Source organism: Dryobates pubescens, chromosome 30, assembly GCF_014839835.1.
Source record: "Dryobates pubescens isolate bDryPub1 chromosome 30, bDryPub1.pri, whole genome shotgun sequence".
NCBI lineage: Eukaryota > Metazoa > Chordata > Aves > Piciformes > Picidae > Dryobates > Dryobates pubescens.
The window spans coordinates 10,288,643-10,314,338 of NC_071641.1; the positions used below are offsets into that span (position 1 = coordinate 10,288,643).

At 58.8% G+C, this 25,696-nt stretch overlaps 2 protein-coding genes across 3 annotated transcripts in view; both read left to right on the forward strand.

The window, feature by feature from the left end:
- Positions 1-6,249, forward strand: part of ASAH2 (N-acylsphingosine amidohydrolase 2) — a 33,873-nt gene extending 27,624 nt beyond the window's left edge. For both annotated transcript variants that reach the window (XM_054174774.1, XM_054174775.1), the window contains 4 exons: positions 986-1,135; positions 2,447-2,506; positions 4,352-4,440; positions 6,060-6,249. In XM_054174774.1, coding sequence (XP_054030749.1) covers positions 986-1,135; positions 2,447-2,506; positions 4,352-4,440; positions 6,060-6,249 — 489 coding nt within the window. The remainder of the gene's footprint in view (positions 1-985; positions 1,136-2,446; positions 2,507-4,351; positions 4,441-6,059) is intronic.
- Positions 6,250-11,226: 4,977 nt separating this feature from the next.
- On the forward strand, positions 11,227-25,112 carry LOC128898690 (electroneutral sodium bicarbonate exchanger 1-like). Its single transcript, XM_054174622.1, is given in 24 exon segments — positions 11,227-11,274; positions 11,925-12,003; positions 12,683-12,818; positions 13,057-13,217; positions 13,549-13,680; positions 13,807-13,959; positions 13,962-14,184; positions 14,512-14,599; positions 14,854-15,000; positions 15,167-15,258; positions 15,724-15,898; positions 16,042-16,175; positions 17,074-17,319; positions 17,421-17,526; positions 17,715-17,876; positions 18,503-18,616; positions 18,976-19,137; positions 19,467-19,718; positions 20,073-20,141; positions 20,682-20,855; positions 20,947-21,081; positions 21,486-21,574; positions 24,643-24,764; positions 24,949-25,112. Coding segments are annotated over 24 exon segments (3,363 nt in total).
- The last annotated feature ends 584 nt before the right edge of the window (positions 25,113-25,696 follow it).

Genomic DNA, 25,696 nt, shown 5'->3' on the forward strand with positions numbered 1-25,696 from the left:
ATCTCAGAATCATAGGATAGAATCACAGAAGCAGAGAATCACAGAATCATAGAATCAGAATCACAGAAGCAGAGAATCAGAGAATCACAGAATCAGAATCACAGAATCAGAGAATCACAGAATCATAGGATCAGAATCACAGAAGCAGAGAATCACAGAATCATAGAATCAGAATCACAGAAGCAGAGAATCTCAGAATCATAGGATCAGAATCACAGAAGCAGAGAATCTCAGAATCATAGAATCAGAATCACAGAAGCAGAGAATCTCAGAATCATAGGATCAGAATCACAGAAGCAGAGAATCACAGAATCATAGAATCAGAATCACAGAATCAGAGAATCACAGAATCATAGAATCAGAATCACAGAATCAGAGAATCACAGAATCAGAGAATCAGAGAATCATAGGATCTGAATCACAGAAGCAGAGTATCACAGAATCATAGAATCAGAATCACAGAAGCAGAGAATCTCAGAATCATAGGATCAGAATCACAGAAGCAGAGAATCACAGAAGCAGAGAATCACAGAATCATAGAAGCAGAGAATCACAGAAGCAGAGAATCACAGAATCATCGAATCAGAATCACAGAATCAGAGAATCACAGAATCATAGGATCAGAATCACAGAAGCAGAGTATCACAGAATCACAGAATCAGAATCACAGAAGCAGAGAATCTCAGAATCATAGAATCAGAATCACAGAATCACAGAATCAGAGAATCAGAGAATCAGAGAATCATAGGATCAGAATCACAGAAGCAGAGTATCACAGAATCATAGGATCAGAATCACAGAAGCAGAGAATCACAGAACCATAGAATCAGAAGGTTAGGGGCTGGAAGGGACCTCCAAAGATCATCCAGTCCCACCCCCCTTCTAGAGCGGGGCTGGGGAAGAACCACAGCAGGGGTGTGCCTCACCAGGGAGTTGCTGGTTACCTAGATGTGTGCATGATGAGCTCATCTTCCCTCCCCACCAGAACACAGTCCAGGATTTGCCACCTGGCCCAGAGCCCCCTGTTTTCAACATAGTCAACCTCACCTTGGTGCCTGCTCTGGGGGTGGATCGCGCGCCACGGAACAGGACCTTCGGGGACGTGCTCCAAGAAGTGAGGCCACAGTACCGAGTGGTGAGAGCTCCAAGGCTATCCTTCTATCTGCCCTTATGTTCTGACCCCTCAGCTGAAAAAGTCCTTTTTTGTTCTAGAGGGCTGTGGTGTTCTCAGCCCACAAAGGTCTCCTTGCTCTGGGTGGAGACGGAAGGTTTGCAGGCCAATGGCGCTGCGATGAGCGAGGCTGAAATGGGTGAAGGAGGAGGAAAATATCGGCCCGGCACTCTTCCTGTCATGGCAGCACAGGAGGGGTCTTGAGTTGGAAGAGGCCTTAAAGATCATCCAGTTCCAACTCTCTGCCATGGGCAGGGACACACACCCCCCCAGCCCAGCTTGCTCAGGGCCTCATCCAGCCTGGCCTCCAACACCTCCAGGCAGGAGGCAGCCACAGCCTCCCTGGGCAGCCTGTGCCAGGCTCTCCCCAGCCTCACTGCCAACAATTTCTTCCTCCTCTCCACTCTCAATGTCTCCTCTCCCAGCTCAAAGCCATTGTCCCTCAGCCTGGCACTCTGTGATGGGAATTAAGAGCTCAGATGGGGGCAAGGCTGAGAATCTCTCCCCCACTCCCCCCTCCTCCCTCCCAACAGAGAGGGGAAAAAAAAGGAAGGAGCAAATCCACCAAACAATAATTTGGAGTTGGCTTGGAAGTAGAGAGGTAAACAGTTTTCTTTAAACAACATATATATATAACAATAACAGGTAAGGTTCACAAGGGCAAGGAACAAGGATGGATGGGAGTGGGACAAAAAAGAATAATACAAAACCAGTCTCTCTCTGAAGGAGGCAGCAGGGAGAAGGATCAGGCCTGACCACATGGCAGAGGACCAGGAAGGCAGCTGCAGTAGCTCTCTTCCAGGAGAGGCAGGAGGCAAAAGGAGAGCTAATAGCTGCAATGCCCTGCTTTTTATACCCCAGCTGAGCAGGGAGGGGGGAGTGGAACAGATTCAGCTTCCCAGGGGAAAATGCCCTGCAGGGAGGGCAAAGTACCTGCAAGCCCTCCCCCCTGCTTTGTTTTCAGAATGGGCATTAACCCACCACACACTCCCAGCCCTTGTCCAAAGTCCCACCCCAACTTTCCTGGAGCCCTTCAGATACTGCAAGGCTGCTCTGAGGTCTCCCTGGAGCCTTCTCTTCAGCCCCAACTCTCTCAGCCTGCCCCACAGGGGAGGTTCTCCAGCCTCTGATCATCTTCCTGACCTCCACTGGACCCACTCCAAAAGAAAGCCAACCCACAGCCAAAGCACTAAAAAGCTCTTGTGGCATCTTCCAAGAATGCTTCAGTGTGCCATGTGCAGCTCAGATTCTAAGTGACTCTCCATTCCCCCACAGAGTGAAGTTGCTGAAGTCACTTTTGTAGGTGCCAATCCCAGGACTTCTGCAGAGAACGTGGTAAATATGAGAGGAGCTGCTGGAGCTGGGGAGTGTGGGGAGGGAATGGTTACAGAATGGCAGCATGGTGTAAATTGGAAGAGACCTCAGGAGATCCCCCAGCCCCAGCCCCTGCTCCAGCAGGGCACCCACAGCAGCTTGCCCAGCAGCACAGTGCCCAGGGGGGGTTGGAAGCTCTCCACCCCAGGAGACTCCACAACCTCTCTGGGCAGCCTGCTCCAGGCCTCCAGCAGCCTCACACCAAACAACTTTCTCCTCCTGCTCACATCCAACCTCCTGCCTGCCACTCTCTGCCCCTTGGCCTGGCCCTGGGCAGCACTCAGCAGAGCCTGGCCCCAGCCTCTTGCCCCCCACAGCTCCTTTAGCTCTTGCTGAGCATTGCTCAGCTGCCCTCTGGGGCTGCTCTCCTGCAGGCTCTCAGCCCCAGGGCTCTCAGCCTTTGCTGCTCCCAGAGCTGCTCCAGGCCCCTCAGCAGCTTTGCAGCCTGCCCTGGGCTCTCTCCAGAACTTCCCTGCCTCTGGAACTGGGGAGCCCAGAACTGGAGCCAGGAGTCAGTTGTGTCCTCACTTGGTCAGATCAGAGGTGGCCTGCTGGCCACACTCTTCTTCATGCAACCCAGGAGCCTCCTTGGCCAATTTAGTTATTCCCTGGTACATTTTGATCTTTGCCATTCAGGTTTCAGAAGGAGGATTTGGTGCTCCCAGTGCCTTTTCTCCTTGCTGGGGGCTTAGAAGCAGATAGCTTCTCCTCTTATCTCCACTGGGAATTCACAACCCCAGAACACTTCTGGGACAAAGTTCTTAGTTTGGTCAGGTGGAGACCACTGATGGATCTCTTCCTAGTTCTGAAGCTGAAGGCACCCATGGTGTGCATTTGGCAGGACCCTTTCTGTGTTGGTGTCCAGTGCCACCCAGGCATGGCAAGCACAGTCTCTGCTCTCCATCCTCTCAGCCTGATGCATTGTTTTCATAGAACAATGAAAATCAGAGAAGCCTCCAATCCCTCCCAGCACTCCTCTTGCACAGACACTGGCAGTGAACACCTCACCTCCTCATTCTCTCTCCAATGACTGAGTACTTTGCTCACTCTTTACATCTTCTCAGCTTCCATTTGTGCTTTGGCAGCAAGATGCAAGGGTTTTTGCCTGCCCTGACCACATCAGCCAGTGAAGCACAGTGAATGCTCTGGCTTGGAAGGGAGCTCCAGAGCTCATCCAGGCCAACCCCCTGCACTCAGCAGGGACATCCTCCACTGGATCAGGCTGCCCAGAGCCCTGGCCAGCCTCCCCTGGAGTATGTCCAGGGATGGAGCCTCAACCACCTCCCTGGGCAGCCTGCTGCAGTGTTCCAGCAGCCTCCTAGTAAAGAACTTCCTCCCCATATCCAATCTCAGTCTGCTCTGCTCTGGTTTGAAGCCATTGCCCCTGCTCCTGTCCCTGCAGGCCTTCGGGAACAGTCTCTCTGCAGCCTTCTTGTAGCCCCTTCAGGTACTGGAAGGTTGCTCTAAAGTCTCCCTGGAGCCTTCTCTTCTCCAGGCTGAACACCCCCAGCTCCCTCAGCCTGTCCCCACAGCAGAGCTTCTTCAACCCCCTGATTACTTTTGTGGCCTCCTCTGGACCCTCTCCATCAGGTCCAGGTCCTTCCTGTGCTGAGGGGCATAGACCTGCACACAGCACTCCAGGTGAGGTCTGAGCAGAGCAAAGTGTCAGAATCACCTCCCTGGATCTCTGGCCACACTGCTTTTGGCCCAGGCTGTGATTGGCCTCCTGGGATGCAGGTGCACAGACCCTGCTCCAGTTTCAAGTACCTGTCCATTCACTGCCTAACTCTATCCTTTTCATTGCAGACTGAACACAACTTCCTGACAGTGGAGAGACACAACAGCAGTGCAGCCAGCTGGCAGGTGGTACAGAATGATGCCTCCTGGGACACCAGGTGGGTGCCTTGATCAGATTTCCCTCTTCCATGGCTCCAGGGAGTAACTTGGTTGTAACTTAGAATCACAGAATCATGGAATGTCAGGGCTGGAAGGGACCTCAAGGCTCAGGCAGTGCCAACCCCCTGCCATGGGCAGGGACACCTCACACTGCAGCAGGTTGCTCACAGCCACCTCCAGCCTGGCTGCAAACACCTCCAGGCAGGAGGCTTCCACCACCTCCCTGGGCAGCCTGGGCCAGGCTCTCACCACCCTCCTGGGCAACAACTTCTTCCTCACAGCCAATCTCAAGCTCCCCACTTCTACTTTGGCTCCATCCCCCCCAGTCCTATCCCTCCCTGACAACCTAAAAAGCCCTTATCAGCTAACTTGAAGGGCTTCATTTCAGAGCTGCCAGCTTTATCTTGGTTTTGGATGATGCTTCCTGGAGATGGATTAGTTCCTATTTGGGTGAGGAACTTGTTAAGGCCACAAGAATCAGTTTTCCCCTTTAGTATGGCTTACCAAGGGACCACAGCTGGAAGGGAGCTTTGAAGGTCACCCAGTCCAAGTCACCTGCAGCCAGCAGGGGATTCTTGGAACAGGTAGCCCAGGGAGGTGGTTGAGGCCCTATCCCTGGAGATGGTGAGGCTGGGCAGGGCTCTGGGCAACCTGATTGAGAGGAGGATGTCCCTGCTGACTGCAAAGGGGATTGGGCTGGATGAGCTTTGGAGGTCCCTTCCAGCACAGGTGATTCTAGGATTCTATGATCTGCAGCCAGAGCAGGTTGCTCACAGCTCCAACCAACCTGAGCTGCACTGGTGCCAGCCATGGGCCAGCTCCCAGCTCTATGGGCACCCTGGGCCAGGCTCTCCCCACCCTCACTGTAAAAGTGTCTTCCTTTATCCAAGCCTAGAACTCCCTCAGTTAGCTTAAACTCCTCATTGTGCCCCTCACTGGTACTATCAAAAGAACAGTTGGTTCATCTTCTTTATCTTCACAAGAAGTGCTCCATCATGGCAGGAATGACAAATCCCTTGGCTCTACTGCATCCAGCTCTGGAGCCCTCAATGCAGGAAGGACATAGAATAGAATAAACCAGGTTGGAAGAGACCCTCAAGATCATCGTGATAGACCTGATGGAGAGGGTCCAGAGGAGGCCATGAAAATGCTCAGGGGTTTGGAGCAGCTCTGCTGTGAGGAGAGGCTGAGGGAGCTGGGGGTGTTCAGCCTGCAGAAGAGAAGGCTCCAGGCAGACCTCAGAGCAGCCTGCTGGTACCTGAAGAGGCTCCAAGAAGGCTGCAGAGAGACTGTTCCCAAAGGCCTGCAGGGACAGGAGCAGGGGCAAGGGCTTCAAAGCAGAGCAGAGCAGATTGAGATTGGATGTGAGGAACAAGTTGTGCCCCAGGAGGCTGCTGGAACACTGCAGCAGGCTGCCCAGGGAGGTGGTGGAGGCTCCATGCCTGGAGCTATTCCAGGGGAGGCTGGCCAGGGCTCTGGGCAACCTGAGCCAGTGGAGGATGTCCCTGCTGAGTGCAGGGGGTTGGCCTGGCTGAGCTCTGGAGGTCCCTTCCAAGCCAGAGCACTCTGTGATCTTGTGATTTTCTTGCTGACCACAGTTTTTTTGTTTGTCTGCTAGATTTTACTGGACCAAAGGATCCCTGGGTGGGAGCAATGTGACCATCGAGTGGCACATCCCCGGTGGCACAGAGCCAGGCCTCTACAGGATACGATACTTTGGGCACTACAGGAGAAGAGCCTCCATCTTCCGCGTCGTCACTGTCCCTTTCCAGGGCACATCTTCAGCATTTGAGGTCACAGCTCCATAGGAGGCCTCACTCATTAAAGGCATTCAGACAATCATAGAATCACACAATCACAGCGTGGTTTCCAGATATCATCCAGTTCCAACCTCCTGCCAGAGCAGGGTCACCCAGGGCAGGTCACACAGGAACACATCCAGGAGACTCCACAACCTCTCTGGGCAGCCTGCTCCAGGCCTCCAGCAGCCTCACACCAAACAACTTTCTCCTCCTGCTCACATCCAACCTCCTGCCTGCCGCTCTGTGCCCCTTGGCCTGGCCCTGGGCAGCACTCAGCAGAGTCTGGCCCCAGCCTCTTGCCCCCCACAGCTCCTTTAGCTCTTGCTGAGCATTGCTCAGCTGCCCTCTGGGGCTGCTCTTCTGCTCTTTCCTCACTGGACAGATGTTCCAATTCCCTTCAGCAGCTTTGTAGCCTCCATTGGACTCTGCTGCTGTGGCCCCCAAAAGCGGGGCAGTGGCCAGCAGGGCTCACTTGCCTGACTCTCACTGACCACAGCCCAGCTCTGCTCTCTCGAGGGAGCCACCGAGCTGGTTCTGATCTGAGCTCTCCCCCACCATGTGGCAGCCTCTGCCCTCCTGGGTGTGCAGCCTCAGCCAGGGAGCAGACACACAGGCTTGGGGCTGGCCCTGGGCAGCAGGAGTGGGGCAGGAGATGTGGGGGGTCTGATGGTGAGGGTGGGTGGGTGCAGGGCAGCATCTTGGCATGCAGGCTGCAGGGGTGCCTGAGGCGTGGGTGGCTCTGTGTGTCCATGCAGAGCTGCTGGGACTCCTTTGGCCGCTGTGTGTGTGTGAGGGGCAGGGGAGCTGTGTGTGGAGCACACAGAGCTGTGGCTGTGCCTCTGTGTGGGGGAAGGATCTGTGTCATGGACTCACAGGAGTGGGTGGCTTGGCAATAAAGCTTTAAAATCAAGTCCAACCGTGGCCCAGCACTGCCCCATGTGCCTCAGCACCATGGCTGCTGTGTCATGGGCTGAGGCTTATGCCTTGAGCAAACTACAGAGAGGAGCTCCAGGAGGTGCAGAGGGGTCCAGGTGTGAAGAGGATATTTGTAACCTTTGGGTATTTGCTTCCCATCACTCTGTTCTCTGACTCTATTGCAGCTGGCAGCCAGCCCAGCTCTTGCCTCTTCCCTTCCCTCTCTGCTCCCTGGATGCAGGCAGCTTCCTTCTGTGCTGTGGGGAGAGGATGGTTCCAGGCTTGGCTGTGCCCTTCAGGGCCAGACCAGGCCTTACCTGCGGCCTTCAGGGCCAGACAACATTTTCCCTGTGCAGTTTTGTGCCTGAAAATAGTGTGGCCAGCAGGAGCAGGGAAGTCCTTGTGCCCTGTGCCCAGCACTGCTTAGGCCACACCTTGAGTCCTGTGTCCAGCTCTGGGCTCCTCAGCTTAGGAAAGAGGTTGAGCTGCTGGAAGGTGTCCAGAGAAGGGCAACAAAGCTGGGGAGGGGTCTGGGGCACAGCCCTGTGAGGAGAGGCTGAGGGAGCTGGGGTTGCTTAGCCTGCAGAAGAGGAGGCTCAGGGGAGACCTTCTTGCTCTCTCCAACTCCCTGAAGGGAGGTTGTAGCCAGGTGGGGGTTGGTCTCTTCTGCCAGGCCCCCAGCACCAGAACAAGAGGACACAGTCTCCAGCTGTGCCAGGGGAGGTTTAGGCTGGAGGTGAGGAGAAAGTTCTTCCCATACAGAGAGATTGGCCCTTGGGATGTGCTGCCCAGGGAGGTGGTGGAGTCCCCATCCCTGGAGCTGTTCAAAGCAGGCTTGGATGTGGCACTTGGAGCCATGGTTTAGTTGTCATGAGGTGTTGGGTGACAGGTTGGTCTTGATGATCCTTGAGGTCTCTTCCAACCTTATTGATTCTATGATTCTACTCTGGGGGGGAAGGATCAGAGCCCTGGGGCTTATGGCAAACCCCAGGTGGGGGCAGAGAAGGAGTCCTGGGCTTTGGGTCTGCTTTGGAGGGGTGGAGAAGCCTTTGGCCTTTCGAGTCTCCCCCAGTGGCCATTGAGCAGAAGAGCTTTAGCTGCCCCCCAGCACACTTCCCAATGGAACTGCCACAGTCAGACAAGCTCCGAGAAGCAAAGGCAGCACCCGAGAGAGATTGGCTTTGAAAGGCATTTTAGAGCCTTTAGAGTCTGCCCCAGTGCCCAGGAACCCCAGACACCATGGCAGTGCCATCCTGCCCTGTCAGCTGCTGCCACAGCACCAAGTGCTGCCCCACGGCTGGGTGCTGCCCCACGGCTGGGTGCTGGCCCATGGCATTGGGTGCTGCCCCACGGCTGGGTGCTGCCCCATGGCATTGGGTGCTGCCCCATGGCATTGGGTGCTGCCCCACAGCTGGGTGCTGCCCCATGGCACTGGGTGCTGCCCCACGGCTGGGTGCTGCCCCATGGCATTGGGTGCTGCCCCATGGCATTGGGTGCTGCCCCACGGCTGGGTGCTGCCCCACTGCTGGGTGCTGCCCCATGGCATTGGGTGCTGCCCCATGGCTGGGTGCTGCCCCATGGCATTGGGTGCTGCCCCACTGCTGGGTGCTGCCCCATGGCATTGGGTGCTGCCCCATGGCTGGGTGCTGGCCCATGGCATTGGGTGCTGCCCCATGGCTGGGTGCTGCCCCATGGCATTGGGTGCTGCCCCATGGCTGGGTGCTGCCCCATGGCATTGGGTGCTGCCCCACTGCTGGGTGCTGCCCCACGGCTGGGTGCTGCCCCATGGCATTGGGTGCTGCCCCATGGCTGGGTGCTGCCCCATGGCTGGGTGCTGCCCCATGGCATTGGGTGCTGCCCCATGGCTGGGTGCTGCCCCATGGCATTGGGTGCTGCCCCACTGCTGGGTGCTGCCCCATGGCATTGGGTGCTGCCCCATGGCTGGGTGCTGCCCCATGGCATTGGGTGCTGCCCCATGGCTGGGTGCTGCCCCATGGCATTGGGTGCTGCCCCACTGCTGGGTGCTGCCCCATGGCATTGGGTGCTGCCCCACGGCTGGGTGCTGCCCCATGGCATTGGGTGCTGCCCCATGGCATTGGGTGCTGCCCCATGGCTGGGTGCTGCCCCATGGCATTGGGTGCTGCCCCACGGCTGGGTGCTGCCCCATGGCATTGGGTGCTGCCCCACGGCTGGGTGCTGCCCCATGGCATTGGGTGCTGCCCCACTGCTGGGTGCTGCCCCACGGCTGGGTGCTGCCCCATGGCTGGGTGCTGCCCCATGGCACTGGGTGCTGCCCCACAGATGGGTGCTGCCCCACTGCTGGGTGCTGCCCCATGGCACTGGGTGCTGCCCCATGGCATTGGGTGCTGCCCCACAGATGGGTGCTGCCCCACGGCTGGGTGCTGCCCCATGGCATTGGGTGCTGCCCCACTGCTGGGTGCTGCCCCATGGCACTGGGTGCTGCCCCACGGCTGGGTGCTGCCCCATGGCATTGGGTGCTGCCCCATGGCATTGGGTGCTGCCCCATGGCTGGGTGCTGCCCCACAGATGGGTGCTGCCCCACTGCTGGGTGCTGCCCCATGGCACTGGGTGCTGCCCCACGGCTGGGTGCTGCCCCATGGCATTGGGTGCTGCCCCACTGCTGGGTGCTGCCCCATGGCACTGGGTGCTGCCCCACGGCTGGGTGCTGCCCCATGGCATTGGGTGCTGCCCCATGGCTGGGTGCTGCCCCACAGATGGGTGCTGCCCCACTGCTGGGTGCTGCCCCATGGCACTGGGTGCTGCCCCACGGCTGGGTGCTGCCCCATGGCATTGGGTGCTGCCCCACGGCTGGGTGCTGCCCCATGGCATTGGGTGCTGCCCCATGGCATTGGGTGCTGCCCCACTGCTGGGTGCTGCCCCATGGCATTGGGTGCTGCCCCATGGCTGGGTGCTGCCCCACAGATGGGTGCTGCCCCACTGCTGGGTGCTGCCCCATGGCACTGGGTGCTGCCCCACGGCTGGGTGCTGCCCCATGGCATTGGGTGCTGCCCCACGGCTGGGTGCTGCCCCATGGCATTGGGTGCTGTCCCACGGCATTGGGTGCTGCCCCACTACTGGGTGCTGCCCCATGGCACTGGGTGCTGCCCCACTGCTGGGTGCTGCCCCATGGCTGGGTGCTGCCCCATGGCATTGGGTGCTGCGCCATGGCTGGGTGCTGCCCCACGGCTGGGTGCTGCCCCATGGCATTGGGTGCTGCCCCATGGCTGGGTGCTGCCCCACGGCTGGTTGCTGCCCCATGGCTAGGTGCTGCCCCACTGCTGGGTGCTGCCCCTGTGACAGGGGAAAGAAGAAGGGTTGAGAGTTGTGGTTTGTTGTGGATCCGTTGGAGTTCTCCTGTAGGGAACGGTGCCTGTGGAGTCTCTGTGCCCTCAGTGTTTCCCTAGGACACCAGGGGCAGCGGTGCCAGCCCAGCACATGCCCACACAGCCCTGTGCCAGGCTGTGCCAGGCTGTGCCAGGCTGTGCCCCTGTCCCGGCTGCCTGGGCAGCCGCACTCAGGCCAGGCTGGCAGCGCTGTGTGGGCACAGGTACTGGCCCTGCCCCAGCCGCCCTGCCCTGTGGGAAGCCCTTGGCGCTGGGGGGCAGGCAGCAGCTCTCCTCTTGCCCTCCCAGCCCCTCCCTGCTCCCTGGCAGCAGATCTCAGCCCCTATGGAACAAAGGCAAACAAGGCCCTGAGCAGCTTGGCCCCCAGGGCCGCTCCAGAGCAGGCCTGCCTTGTCCCCAGCCTGCCTTTGGTGTCTGTTGGGGTCTGTGCGCCAGCCCTGCTGGCCCTCCTCTTCCTCACCCCATTCCAGCCCAGGGGGACTTTTGCTTTCCTCTGTGCCCAGGCCTTTGCTGTCCCTATGACTCTGACTGCCCCCATTATGAGGTCACCATGGGCCACCTCTGTCTCCACGGTGTTGGTGCTCCCTGGGAGCCACTTGAGCTTCAGCTCCTCTCCGTGAGGCTGCTCTGCTGTGCTGGGGGAATCTGCCCCTTGGTTGCTCTCCAGGTGCAATTGTCTCCCAAGGCAGCCAGCGAGGCGAGGATGGACGAGAACGGAGGATACCGAATGGCCTCCCTGAAGGAGTTACTGGTAGCGTGGCTGGGGCTCTGCCCAGGGGCCCAGCATCCCCCACAGACAGGGCAAAACCGTCCCCCACAGCCCATAGGCATTTCCCCAGGGGGCAGAGGCATGGGCAGGAGGAGATGCGTTGCTCTGCTCTGCTTCAGCCTCGCTGCTCGGAGCAAGGAGGGGATGGGAAGGAAAACCTCCTGCAAGCCAAAGCTCCTCCAAACCTCTCTCCAGCTCCCTGGAAGGAGGCTGGAGTGAGGCTGCTGTTGGTCTCTTCTGCCAAGCAAGAAGTGACAGGATGAGAGGGAATGGGCTTGAGTGGTGCCAGGGGAGGTGTAGATTGGACATGAGGCAAACTTCTTTACTGAGAGGTCAGGCACTGGAGCAGGCTGCCCAGGGAGCTGGTGGAGTTGCCATCCCTGGAGCTGTTCAAGAAGCTGGAGGTGTGGTGCTTCAGGACACAGTTTAGTGCTCCTGCTAGCTGGGGTCTGGTTGGACTCAGGAATCTTAAAGGTCTTTTCCAGCCTTCCTGAAGTCCACGTTTTTGGGCTTTCCTGGAGGAGGAGGAGGGGGCATGCAGAAATGGGATCCTTGTGGACTTGTGTGGGCACAGGGGGGGAGGAGGTAAAGGACCTCTAGACAGCTTTGCCCCTCTTGTCCTTGCTGAGCAGGAATACGACGAAGAGGCAGTGATTGACCAGGGCAAATGGAGCAGCACTGCCAGCTTGCACTATGAGGATGAGTTGGAAAGTAAGGCTGCACGGAGAGCCTGGCAGAGGAGCCAGCAGCCCAGTGCCTTCTCCCCAGGCACCAAGGTGGTGCTTCCTCCTGGGAAGGGCTGCTCTGGCTGAACAGTGGCACTGCCTCCCCCACCTCTGCAGCAGCAAGAGCACTGCAAGTGACTCTTCTTTTGCAGGCCACCGTGCCCGGGACGTGGGCAGGAGGCGGGTGATGAGAAGCCGATCCCCCCGCTGTGGCAGGCAGGGTGAGTGCCCCCAGGCTGTTCCCTAAGCTCCTTGGGCTGTGTGCACCTGGGGGCTTCTGCAAGCAGCTCCCTGTGCCTCGCTTGTGTGGCTTGCTGCCCTCCTGAGGCAAATGGCAGCGTTTAGCAAGGCCTCCTTTGGCCAGGCTTTGCTCAGGAGGGGCTGGCAAGGCAGTTCCATGCATAATGGACTGAGGCTCCTCTTCCTTAGAGGGATCCTGGCATTAAAAATGGCCCTGTGGGGAAGGGAAGCTGCCCACCCTGAGTCAGAGGTGGAAGAGATGCTGCTCCTGCTCCATGGCTGTGTGCAAGCCTGGGCAGAGGAGGAGTCCAGGGGAGAGGAGCCAGCCCAGCATCTGTGGCTGAACTGGTGCTCTCTTGACATGAGAGCAGGACAGAGCTGATTCAGGCAAGCTGAGAGCACAGAGCTTTGTCTTCTGCCCCCAGCCAGCCCATCCCAGCGGGTGCAGGCCATCCTTGGGAGCCAGGAGGACGAGCAGCACGCTCCCCACAAACTCTTCTGCCAGATGGCTGAGATCTGCGTGGCAGAGGGTGAAGCTGCTGAGTGGAAGGATGCAGCAAGGTAAAGCCCTGCTGCTGGCAGCGGTGGGAGAGGAGCCCTGGGCCAGCAGCACTCAGAGCTCTCCTTTCCTCCCTGAGGGATGCAAAGCTCTCACAGCTGCTGCTGCTGCTGCTGCCAGGAGCCTTCTTCTCTTGCTACCCCCCAGCTCTCTCAAAGGGCTGCCAAAGCTGGGGGCACCTTTCCCATCCCTGGGGCTACCTTTCCCATCCCTGGGGCTGATCACATCCTGTGCCTGCAGGTGGTTCAAGTTCGAGGAGGACATGGAAGACGGTGGTGAATGCTGGAGCAAGCCCTACGTGAGCACACTGTCCCTGCGCAGCCTCTTGGAGCTGAGGAGCTTGATCAGCAGTGGCACAGTGCTGCTGGACATCGGTGCCAGCAGCATGGAAGAGATTGCAGGTACCCTGCCTTCTGTGTCCCTCTGGCAAGAGCCCAACTCAGCTGCCTCTGCTGCCCTTCCCTCCCCAGTCAAACCCTGCCCCAATGGCAGGCTCCTAGCCAGGAGTCCTGCTGTGGGTTTAAGCAGAGGCTGGGTGGCCAACCCTGGCACTGGGTTTTGCCTCCAGGGTGGGATCCTCTTGGAAGCAATTTGTGGGGTTAGAGAAGCGACTGCAGAACATTCTCCAGCCAAAGAGAAGCAGGAGTCAGGGCTTGGCAGGTTGCTCTTAGAAGCAGGGTTGGGACTGGGGGGTTCTGCTCTGATGGCTTCTTTCCCTCTGCCCCCCCCCAGATGCCATCCTGCACCAGCAGGGACAGAGCTCAGGGCTTGATGAGCAGGCACGGGCGAGAGTGCGAGAAGTGCTTCTGCTGCAGCATCACAACAAGGAGAGGAAGAGCTTCCTTGCCAGGGCTGTGGCCCGAGGTGAGCTGTTCTCCAGGGCTCTGACAGCTGCTGAAGGCTTCTGCAGGGCTTGGGTCCCAGCAGGCTCATCCTGGCAGAGCAGTGGCAACCTGCCCACCTCTCCAAGTGCCTTTGTTTCCCTACCAGTGTCAGCACTCAGCCCTGAGCCTTCTGTAGACGCTGCCGTGGCTGAAGGAGGAAGGAAGCAGGAGAGCTCCACAAGGGCTTTAGGCAAGGTGAGAGCCCTGCAGCTTTCTTCTGCCTTCAGGGCCAGATTGGCTCTGGCAAGGTGGCCCCAGGGTGGGCTGCAGAGCGTCGAGGGCTTTGCTCTCGGGGCAGCTGCCTGAGGATTGCTTCTTGTGGCCAGGAGGAGCTGCGCTTGCTGAAGAGAATTCCCAGCGGGGCCGAAGCCTGCAGCCTGCTCGTAGGGGAGCTGGGGGCCCTTCAGCAGCCCCTGCTGGCCTTTGTCCGCCTGGCCCAGGCTGTGCTGCTCCCGGGGCCGACCCAAGTGCCCATCCCAACCAGGTCTGAGTGAGAAGCACACAGCTTTGCTTTCCCAAGAGCCCCCCCCCCCGGCATCCAGCTCCACGCATCAGTGGGGCTGCCAAGGGAACAAGCCCCCCCCCAAACCCCCTGCCCTTGCCTTTGTGTCTCCCTTCCCTGCTGGAGCTGTGATAGCCACCAGCCCATCTGAATGGCCCTTGGCCCCAGACTAAGTCTGATGAAGTTCAGATTCATTGCCTGTGTGTCCCCACTGGAGCCAGACTCTGGGCTGACAGCTCCTGGGGCTTTCCTTGGGTGCTCTTGGAGCAAGGACACCTTCTTCTTCCTCATCTTGCTTTTCTTGCCCAGGTTCCTGTTTGTTTTGCTGGGGCCAGCAGGAAAAGCCCAGCAGTCCCATGAGGTCGGCAGGGCCATGGCTACTCTGATGATTGATGAGGTACCACCAGATAAGGGAGCTCTGGCTCACCTCTGGCTTTAAGCAAAAGGCTGTGGGGTGCCACTGGGGATGGGGACCTTGTGCAGGAGATGATTGCACCTGCCACAGTGGACAGATGTTTGCTCTGGGGGAATGTTGCCTGCCCCCAGCAGGAATGGTGGGGAAGATTCCCCTGCATTCAGGCAGGAGCCGATTGCCCCGGAGAGGGCATCCAAGGGGGGCTGTCCTCTCAGCAGCTTGCCTCCTGCTGGCAGGTTTTCCAAGCAGTTGCCTATAAAGGCAAGAAGCCAGGGGACCTGCTGGCTGGCCTGGAAGAGTTCCTGCAGCAGGTGAAGGTCTTGCCAACAAGCCAGTGGGATCCCTCCATCCGAATCGAGCCCCCGGAAAAGGTCCCTCCCCAGGTGGGTGCTGCAGGGAGGGAGGCGTGAGGGGCACGGGCAGCGTGGCAGCACGGCTGGGGATGTGCTCAGGGGGCCAGGCTCTCCAGGTGCCCCTCTGCCAGTGCCAGAGCCAGAGCAGGAGCAATGCTCACAGGTGGGCATCTGTACCTTGCTCCTATTTTCCCAGGAGAAAAGGAAGGTGCCAGGAGCTGTGGGTGGCAGTGCTGCGCCCAGCGAGCCGGCGAGACACACTGAGCCTGAGCTGGAGCGGACAGGAAGGTGATGTGAGCTGCCCCTGGGTGGCCTTGGTTCTGCTGGCCTTGGAAACGGGAGCCTGCAGCTGCCCTTCTAGCAGGGCTCTGGCCTTAGCTGCTTTGGGGCAGGGGCTGCACAGCTCCACCTCCCTGCCCTGGGCCCGGCAGGGGGAGAGGTGGGCAGCTGGGCTCAGGCGCAGCGGCATCGCCCCTGCTTTGCTGGATTTGGGGTGGGGGCAGAGGGGTAGAGACCCCCAGGGAGAGCACTGCTGCTGCTGCTCAGGGTCAGAGGGGAGGGGCTCTGGGCTCAGGCCTGCTTGTGCTGCAGGAGCTCTGGTGTGTGCCTCCCTTTCTCCTGGCTATAAAGCAGGCTCCAGCAGACTTGTGCTTTGCAGCCCTGCAAGTTGCCCTGAGCTTGTGGCTGCCCGTGTGCAGCAGAGAGCTGCACAGCCCCTCCCGCAGCACACTCAGGCTCTGTTCTTCCCTCCAGGTTCTGCGGAGGTCTCCTCCAGGACGTGAAGCGCAAAGTGCCCCGGTTCTGGAGCGACTTTCGGGACGCCTTCAGCCTGCAGTGCCTGGCGTCCGTCCTCTTCCTCTACTGTGCCGGCATGTGCCCTGTCATCACCTTCGGCGGCCTGCTGGGGGAGGCGACCCAAGGCTACATAGTGAGCAGCTCTCTCTGCCGGCTTGCACGGGGAGGGCCCGCCCTCGGGCACAAGTCCCTGCTGCGCTCACCTGGCTTTGCTGGGGGGTTTTGCCTTGCCCTGGATGATCTCTTTAGTGCCTGCTGCCTCTCTCCCCCGCGCAGAGTGCCATGGAGTCCCTGATGGGTGCCTGCCTGTGTGGCGTGGTCTATTGCCTCTTGGCTGGGCAGCCTCTCACCATCCTCGGCAGCACCGGACACATCCTCGTCTTTGAGAAGATCATCTACCAGTTCTGCAAGTAAGGCTGGCTGCCACAGCCAGGGGCTGGCAGAGGCTGCTGCAGGAGACAGGGAGGAGGAAAAGATGCTTGGGCTTTCCTGTTCTGGGTGGCAGTTGTTAGGTTTCAGTTGGCCTCTGTGTCAGAGCTGGTGCAGGCTGCTGCTGCTTTAGTAGGTGGTGCTGCAGGGGCTCTGAAGGGTGGAGGGGGGGAGTCGTGGGGGTCGGGTGGCAGCAGGTGACTGGGCACAAACCCAGCCAGTGCTGGTGTTAGGGCATGAGAGTGATGTGAGACCACAGCACCTCCCACAGCCATTGCTTGACCTTCACTAGCCCCCAGGGCCTTAACCCAACTGCTGATGGAATAGAATAGAATAGAATAGAATAGAATAGAATAGAATAGAATAGAATAGAATAGAATGAACCAGGTTGGAAGAGACCTTCAAGATCATCGTGTCCAACCTATCATCCAACACCACCTAATCAACTAAACCGTGCAACCAAGCATCCTGTCAAGCCTCGCCCTGAACACCCCCAGTGACGGCGACCCCACCACCTCCTCGGGCAGCCCATTCCCATGGGCAATCACTCTCTCTGTGTAGAACTTCCTCCTAACCTCCAGCCTCAACCTCCCCTGGCGCAGCCTGAGACTGTGTCCTCTTGTTCTGGTACTGGTTGCCTGGGAGAAGAGATTAACCTCTGCCTGACTACAACCCCCCTTCAGTCCTTGGCCTCTCCTCCTGCGGCTCCAGAGCCCAGGCTGCAGCCCCGAGGCTGTCTGTGGCACTTGATGGAGACTGCCTTCCCCCCACCCCCAGCCTGGCCACGCTCCTAAACTGCTCCCAGGTTTGCCCAGGGAAGGCAGAGCTGGCAGCCCCTTGCTGGCCTCTCCCCCTTCCCACCTGGCTTTGCTTCCCTAGGGAGCAGGCACTCTCCTACCTGTCCCTGCGGGCGTGCATCGGGCTCTGGACCACCTTCTTCTCCCTGGTGCTGGTGGTGACCGACGCCAGCTCCCTGGTGCGCTACATCACTCGCTTCACCAAGGACACCTACGCCTCCTTCATCTGCCTCATCTTCATCTACGAGGCTCTGGAGAAGCTGAGTCAGCTGCGAGTCACCTACCCTCTGCACATACCCATGGCCATCGACTCCCTCACCAACTACGGGTGAGTGCTGCCCTGCTAAAGGCCGCTGCCTCTGGCCAGGAGCTCAGGGCTGCCTCTCCTTTGCCTTTTCCTTACCCCTCTCCTGGCTTCTCTCCCGCCAGCTGCAAGTGTGTGGCACCAGCCCAGCCCAGCCTCGAAACCCTGCGTTTCTGGGAGAGCATCAAGCTGGACGTGCCTGGCATCGCCTGGCAAAACCTCACGGCGACTGTGAGTGCCCCGAGCCACTGCTTCCTCGTGCCGCCGCCAGGGGGCATCCCCCCGGTGCACAAGGCAGAGCCCTTCAGCTGGGAAGGGGCTGCCAAGCGTGCTGCTGCCAGATCCTCCTCACCCCCTCCTTACCCAGCGTGTCCTGGCCACACCTTCACCGCCTGTGTCCTGACTCTCTGTCTCTCCAGGAGTGCCGGCACTTGCGGGGAGAGTTCCGAGGCCCTGCCTGTGGGCCCCATGGCCCCTACGTGCCTAATGTCTTCTTGTGGTGCTGCATCCTCCTCTTCGGCACCTTTGCCCTGGCCAGCTTCCTGAGGAACCTGAGGAGCAGCCCTCTCTTCAGCACCAAAGTAGCAACAGTCTCCACCCTCCTTTCCCCAAGCAGTCTCCACCACCACTTGCTCAAGCTGGGAAATGCCAAGCTGGAAGACGAAGCTCTGCAGCGCCTCGGATTCCCTCCGCTGCCTTCTGCGGATGCAAACTGCTCCCAGCATTTCCCACCTGCCCTGCCCCCTACCCCAGGGCCCCTTCTGTGTTCTTTCTTTTCTCTTGGGAGGGGGGAAATTGGGGCTCCCACAGTTAGCTTAGGTTTACACCCCCACCCTCACACCCTCCCCCCCAGCCCCGTGCCTTGCCTGCTCGGGGGCAAAGTTGTTTCCAACGCAGAGCTGCCCTAGAAAAAGCCCCAACTGCTCCCCCTGAGGCAGGAATGAGGCTGCAGAGCCTTATCCCATCGTGGCTGCAGTAGCAATAGATCTGTTAAAGGCTTGAATTCAAGCAGCCCTTCCCCACTTCATTCAGCTCTTCCCTTGTCTGACCCTAGCTCTCAGCCACGGTCTGGAAGCAAGGGATGAGGCTGCAAGTGCTCAGGGGGGATTTGCTGCCCCGGCCTTGCTGGTGTCGATGGCCCCAGCTTCTCATGCCACAGTGTGGCCCCGTTGGCAGTGCCCCCCTCAGCTCTGTTCTTCTCCCCTAGGTACACTCCCTCACCAGGGACTTTGCTCTTTTCCTCACCCTGGTCACCATGGTGCTGATCAACTCCCTGGTTGGGATCCCCTCGCCCAAGCTCCCGGTGCCCAGTGAGATCAAGGTAATGAGGCTGCTTGGCTTGGCACTGGCTTCAGCCCTCGGGGGTGCCACAAGGGAGGGGATGGCAGGGCAGGCTGGGGCTGAGCCTGCAGGACATGCTGGTGCTCTGCCCATCTCCTCTTGTGCCTCCAAGGCACGCGTTCTTTGTGCCAATGAGAAGCCAGCCCCTAAGCTGGGCACCTCCAGGAGAAGGATCTGCAGGTGCCTGCAGAGAGGCCACTGGCACTGCTGGAGCCCACCAGAGAGGGTGACCTGAAGCCAAGGCTGGGAGATGCTCTGCCTCAGGAGGAGAGAGGCAAAATGCAAGGCAGGGAAGTGTCTGGGCTGAGAGCTGCTGCTGAGGCCTGTGCTTTGCTGCAGCTGACCAGGGACGACCGCGGGTGGTTCATCAGCCCCCTAGGACCCAACCCTGTGTGGACAGTGTTCGCTGCGCTCATCCCAGCTCTGCTCTGCACCATCCTGATCTTCATGGACCAGCACATTGAGGTTGCTGTCGTCAGCAGGAAGGACCACAAGCTGAAGGTAAGAGGCTGCAAGAGATGAGCCCATCCCACCCCGCCCTGGGCTGCAGCCAGCATCAGGCTGGGTGGCAGGATGCTCTCCTGCAGCAGTGGTGCCCCAGGGAGCAAAGCACAGGGGAGCTGAGACGAGCAGTCTGCTGCAGCAGCACATGGAGCTGGATGCAGGAGAGCAATGTGCTGTGCTTGTGAAGTGGTGGCAGCAGCTGAGGGAAGGGAGCCTTCTGCTGTGCTGCCAGGACCGGCTCAAGCAGGGGCAGTCTGACTTGTGAGGCTGCCCTTGCTCTTGTGCTGTGGGATGCTCTGCTCCTTCTTTTGCTGCCTTCCTTGCAGAAAGGACGTGGCTACCGCCTGGACCTCTTTGTGCTGTCTGTGCTGCTCGGGGTGTGCTCCCTGATGGGCCTGCCCTGGTTTGTGGTTGCCACTGTGCTGTCCATCGCCCACGTGAAGAGCCTCAAGGTGGAGTCTGCCGGCTCAGCTCCAGGAGAGCAGCCCAGGTGCCTGGGGGTGCGAGAGCAGAGAGTCACCGGCGTGATGGTCTTTGTGCTCATGGGCTGCTCCGTCTTCCTGACCTCGGTGTTAAAGGTGAGAGGGCAATGCCAACCCCCGACCAGCAGCGGCTTTGTGGCACTGACACACACACATCGCAGCCTCTGCAGCCCCCGGGAGCTGTGGAGCGGAGGAGGAGGTGATCCCCGAGCCTGGGGCTTGAGCTGTGCCGGGAAGCAGCTTGGGCTTTGCTTTGCAGCCCTTCGGCCCCCAGCGGGGTGCGCTGGAGGCAAGCGAGCAGCGCCCAGCGCTTTGGGTTCCAGCTGTCTTTGAGGGCCAGCCCTGCTGGGGGTTCCGGCGGCCGTGGGTAGCGCCCGCAGCGCCCGCAGAGCAGGGTGGTGAGCCTGCCGGTGCCACGGCAGGCACAGACCGTTGCCTTCTCCTCCGCAGCTCATCCCCATGCCTGTGCTTTACGGCATCTTCCTCTACATGGCTGTGTCGTCGCTCCGAGGACTCGAGGTACTGGGTCAGCGGCAGCCTGCAGCACGGCTGCTCCCTGCTGCCGCCTCTGCCCGGCAGCAAGGCCAGCGCCGGGCCGCGGCAAAGTCTCTCTGCCAGCGCGCAGGGAAAGCATTGGGTGTGAGGGAGAGGTTGGTGGGGGCCCAGGAGATCTCTGGGGCTGGCAGCAGCAGTTCCTCGGCGTGCTCGGCTCAGGGGCTAGGGCAGGGCAGGGTTTGCTCAGGGGAAATGGGGGAGTTCAGTGCCGAGGGAAGGCAGCTTCCACTGCTGCTGGCAGCGCTTGCAGGGGCGTTCAGTGGGCCAGGAAAGGCAGAGAAGAGAACAGCATGGAGGAAGGGCAGGTCGGTGGCAGCTCCCGTGGGCAAGCCGGTTGGTAGCTGGAGGGGAGGGAAAGTGGCTGCTGCCCCCAGGAGGAGCGTCCAGAGCAGGTTCCAGGCCTTCTGCTTTCAAGCAGCATCCTGTAAAGAGCCTCCAGGTGTCAGCAGGGCCAGAAAGCTTCTGCAGTGCTCAGCTGGCAGCTCTTGGCCTGTGCCTTTGCAGTTCTTCAAGCGCTTGCTGCTGGTTCTGATGTCAAGGAAGCACCAGCCGGACTACATCTACCTGCGGCATGTCCCCCTGCGCAAGGTGCACCTCTTCTCCTTGATCCAGGTCCTCTGCCTCACCGTGCTCTGCCTCATCAAGATGTCCCCTGCTGCCATCATCTTCCCCCTGCTGGTAAGAGCTGCTGCTGCTCAGCAGGCCATGTCTGCAGGGAGATGGAAGGCTCAGCTCTGGCCTCACCCTATCTGCCCTCTTGTTTGTGAAGAGTTTGGCTGTGGTCTTGGTGCGGAAGGCGATGGAGTTCTGCTTCTCCAAGCGGGAGCTCAGCTTGCTGGATGACCTTCTGCCAGAGAGGAGGAAGGAGGAGGAGAGTGCCAAACCCGAAGGCCAGCAAGAAGAGGTAAGGCCTGCTGGGTGCCCGGGGCTGGGCATCTCCCTCAGGCTGGGAGGTTGCCTCTTTCTAGCACAGCTTCTCCTGACATCTTGGGGGACCATCAGAACTCCAAGGGAACTGATCCTAAGGGCCTGGATCCCGCTTCAACCCCTTGAGTTAGCACTGAGCTTCCCCCTCGGAGAGCTTTCTCAGTCAGTCATTTCTCATCAAGATGATGATTGTCCTTTTGCCAGGACAGTGCTTTTAAGCCTCCCCAGGTGCTGGCAGTGAGCTCTGCCCCCTGCTGCACTGCCAGCGGAAGCTGCCCCGGCTCAGCAGCAGAGGGCAGCGGGCAGTGATGTTCCTGGCTCTGGAGTTTCTCTCTGCTCCAAGCCAAGACAGACAGCTTGATTTGTCCCCTTTTATGGCAGGAATCCATGGAAGCTGCTGGTCCCAATCCAGTTCAGCTGGAGCTGGGGAAGACAGGCGACTTGGATCCCCCAGAGCAAAGCAGGGACAGGTAAAGCCCCAGCAAGGGCCAGGACCCCCAGCAGGATTAGCCGGCAGGTGTCTGGTGTGGTTTTCTCCACTTGTATCTTTGGGGTGGAGCATCCCATAGGAAGCAGCAGTCACAGTGGTGGGACAATCAAATGTGTGGGCAAGGCTGCCCGAGGGGATGGCAGGGCTCTGACCCTGACCAGCACTCGTGGTGGACCCCAAAACTTGCATCATCAGGGACCTGACAGTAGCTGCAGAGCCTCATTCTGAAACAGGTGGAGCTGCAGGCAGGATCTGTGCCAGCTGTTGCTAAGCCCCAAGAAGAGCCACTCCATGGAGCTGTTGCTCTGCAGCTCTCAGGCTTGCCCCTCACAACTCCTCCTCCAGCCAAGCCTCCCGTGCTTATGCTGGGCTTTGACTCTCCAGGTCCCCTGTTCCTCTTGCCAAGGCTGCTAATGCCCTTGGTGACCTCAGTTCCCCTCCCCAAGACTGCCATGGAAAACCTCTCTTGCAGGGCTGCTCCTGCTGTAATCCTTATCGAGGCTGAGAGGGTGGGAAGCACTGTGCAGAAGGCTGCCAGCACCACCCCCAGCAGCAGCAGGCCGAGTTCTGGGGAGAAAGAAGTCAAGAACTGCTGAGGAACGTGCGAAGCAGCTGGCAGGCCCCAAGCCCTTGAAGAAGAGGAGTGAGAACGTGACAGGCTCCAGCCCTGCACACAGTGCTCCCTGCACCTTCTTGTGCTTCCAAACTCCATTGTTACAGACTCTGTTGTTAGGAACTGTTGTTGTAGACTCTGTTGTTCTAAACTATTGCTTATACACTCTCTTGTTATAAACTTTATTGTTAGGAACTCTTCTGCTTCTAAACTCCGTTGTTATCAGCTCGGTTGTGATGAACTCGGTTGTTACGAACGCGGTTGTTATCAGCTCGGTTGTTATCAGCTCTGTTGCTGGAAACTCTGTTGTTAGGAATGTTCTATACTGTTACCATTCTGAAAATAATTGAAATAAAACACAAAACACAAAAATTATTTAAAGCAAGAGGTCTCCATTCCTTCTCAGGGGGAAACACACAAGTGCCAACAGGATGGGACCCAAAGCAGGCAGAGTCGGCCGAGAGGGAGTTGCAAGAGCAAAGGGAGCAGCAGACAACTCCCCTCCCGTCTGTGTATGTCAGGCACAAAGGGCCTCTGCTAAGTGCCTCCCCTGGGGTCTTGCTGTCAAATCAGCAGGAGGCTGTGTGAAGAGGGCAGACACTGAACACAGCCTCAACTGCTGCACTGTTAGGACAGAGCAAAGGCTTCCCAGGCTACTGCATGTTAACTTCTCCCCCCAGAGGAGTGAAGAACCTAAGTGAAATGCAGTTGGGATGTGTGATGCAGGGGGTTCCATGTGAAGGGGGACATGCAGGAGGTGTTTCAGGGAGACTGTAAATCCTGAGTGGCTCTGCCAGGGGGGAAAGGGAGAGGGGAATGTGTGTCTGGGAATTGAGGCTAAAAGGGAAGCTCTGCCTTCCAGCAATGGGAGAGACCCCAGAGGGAATTGTCCTGTGGACTCTCCCTTGATTCAAATAAAGTGTTACAAGATTCCTCTTGTCTCGTCTGTGAACTGGCTCACAGACCACAGGATGCTAGGGGTTGGAAGGGACCTCTGGAGAGCTTCCAGGCCAAGCCCCCTGCCAGAGCAGCACCATAGAATCCAGCACAGGGCACACAGGAACACATCCAGACAGGGCTGGAAATGCTCCAGAGAAGGAGACTCCACAACCTCTCTGGGCAGCCTGCTCCAGGCCTCTGGGACCCTCACAGGGAAGAAGTTCCTCCTCATGCTGAGCTGGAACCTCCTGGGCTGCACTTTCCATCCACTGCCCCTTGGCCTATGGCAGGGCACAGTGAGCAGAGCCTGGCCCTCTCCCTTCCTTCCTGACCCCCAGCCCTCAGACATTTAGAGACATTTTTCCTTACACTTTGGATGCTCGTCCTGGTGGGTTGGGGCTGTTGGTTCTATCTATATGGATGCTGTGTCTCCTCATCAGCCTTCAGGCCCAACCAAGTCATGAGAGAACCCTCAGATGGGAATTGCTCCTGGGCTTTGTAAGGGTATGGAATCACACAGCTCAAGGGCTGTGCATAGTGTTACAGAATCACAGAATCACAGAGACATCCAGGGAGGCAAAGCCCCTCAGGGTCACCAAGTCCAACCACTGACCCTACCCTACAAGGGTCACCCCTAAGCCATAGCCCCAAGCACCACATCCCAACCACCTTGAAACATCTCCAGGCTGGGGGACTCCACCACGTCCCTGGGCAGCCTCTGCCAGGCTCTGACCACTCTTGCTGGGAAAAACCTTTGCCTGATGTCCAGTCTGAGCCTGCCCTGCTGCAGCCTGAGGCCATTGCCTCTTGTTCATCACCTGTGAGAAGAGAGCAGCAGCAACCTCTCCACCACCTCCTCTCAGGGAGCTGCAGAGAGCAGGGAGCTCTCCCCTCAGCCTCCTCTTCTCCACACTAACCATCCCCAGCTCCTTCAGCCTCTCTTCATCAGATTTCTTCTGCAGGCCCTTCCCAGCTTCCTTGCCCTGCTCTGCCCTGGCTCCAGCACCTCCACTTCTCTCTTGTCTTGAGGAGCCCAGCTCTGGGCACAGTGCTGGAGCTGTGGCTTCAGCAGTCTCTGATTCCTGCTCTCCTTTCTCTTGCTTCCAAACACAAAATTATTATCTGCTCCATTTGATGCATTCTCCACTTTCTTCTGGATGTTGAACTGCTGTAGCAGGTTCAGGGGAGGCCACAAAGATACCAGAGGGCTGGAGAACCTTCCCTGTGGGGAAGGGCTGGGAGAGTTGGGGCTGTTCAGCCTGGAGAAGGCCCCAGCGAGACCTCAGAGCAGCCTTCCAGTACCTGAAGGGGCTCCAGTGTGGTGAAGGCACATTATGCCCAGATACTGAATCTTGTCCCAGCATGTGGACAAGTTCCCCCTCCTTCAGGAGGAAGACAAAAGCCAAGGCATTAGGCAGGCCAGTGCATGTCTCTGTGCTTGCTCGAGAGTGTAAGTCTGAGCCGCAGCCTCTGCCATTGAGTTTATTGTTGTTTAGCTTCTGCTATATATGCACTCCTACTAAAAGCGTCTGCACCGTGAGAAGCAGTTGGAAGATCATCTCCACAGAGGGAGGACGCTTCGCTAAGCCCGAGGAGCCCAGCATCGCCGCAGCCAGTCGTATCGACCGGGAGAGCCCACCGTGCCACCGGAGGACTGGACCAACCCCCGAGGGTAAGACCTGCCCAGTTGCCGGGGAGAAGGGACTCGATCGAGGTCGAGTCCGCAGTTGCCGAGCCCCGCCGTAGCGGGAGAGGAGCCGCCTAACGCAGCCGCATTCTCTCTCCGAGGCTGTTTCCCTCAGCCCCGAGAATCTGCCGTATCTGGGCCGACCCCCCAGCCTCGCCTGCTGCTGTGTCCTCTGAGCCCGCCTGCCGGCAACCGTCGCCCTGCCCTAACGTGCGGGATGAGCCCCAGGGCCCGACCCCGACCAGGACCGACCCCTGTCGTCTAGAGGGGATCGACTGAGTCTGAAGGGAACCTGCTTCTGAGCTAAGCTCAGGTTCCATTAGTTTCCTCTCCACTGTGTCGTAGTTTGGGCTGGGTGCCCTCTGCTACAGGGGTGTTTCCTGTGTCCAGAAGTCCATCCCAGTGGGTGGACTCAGGAAGTTAGGTATTTCTACCATAATCCCTTGCTCCACTATAAATTTTGCGGTGGGGTCTGGCACTTCCTCTTTCCTTCCCTCTCCGAGACTTGGTAACTGGGGGAGAGATCTCCCGGCCATGGGCCTGATTGGGCCCAAGGCCACAGGGGGATGGGCAGTCTCAGGCCTGGCCAGCTGAGACTAGCCCAGCAGAGGGAGGGGGAAGAAGGAGCCCTGGGGGTTTTGGATGCACCCTCAGGTGGGGATGGGATCTTTCTTTGTCACTGCGCTTTGGGCTTTCTGTAACATTCACTGCTTTCTATTTAAACTTTCATCACTTTTGCAATCCGTTTGTCTGAGTCGTTATTTCTGCCTGTGGTGGGGAGGGGGTCTGCCCCAACCCATTACACACTGCCGCGGAGAAAGGAGGCAGTAACCCAACACCGCCGTGTAACTCGACTAGGAATC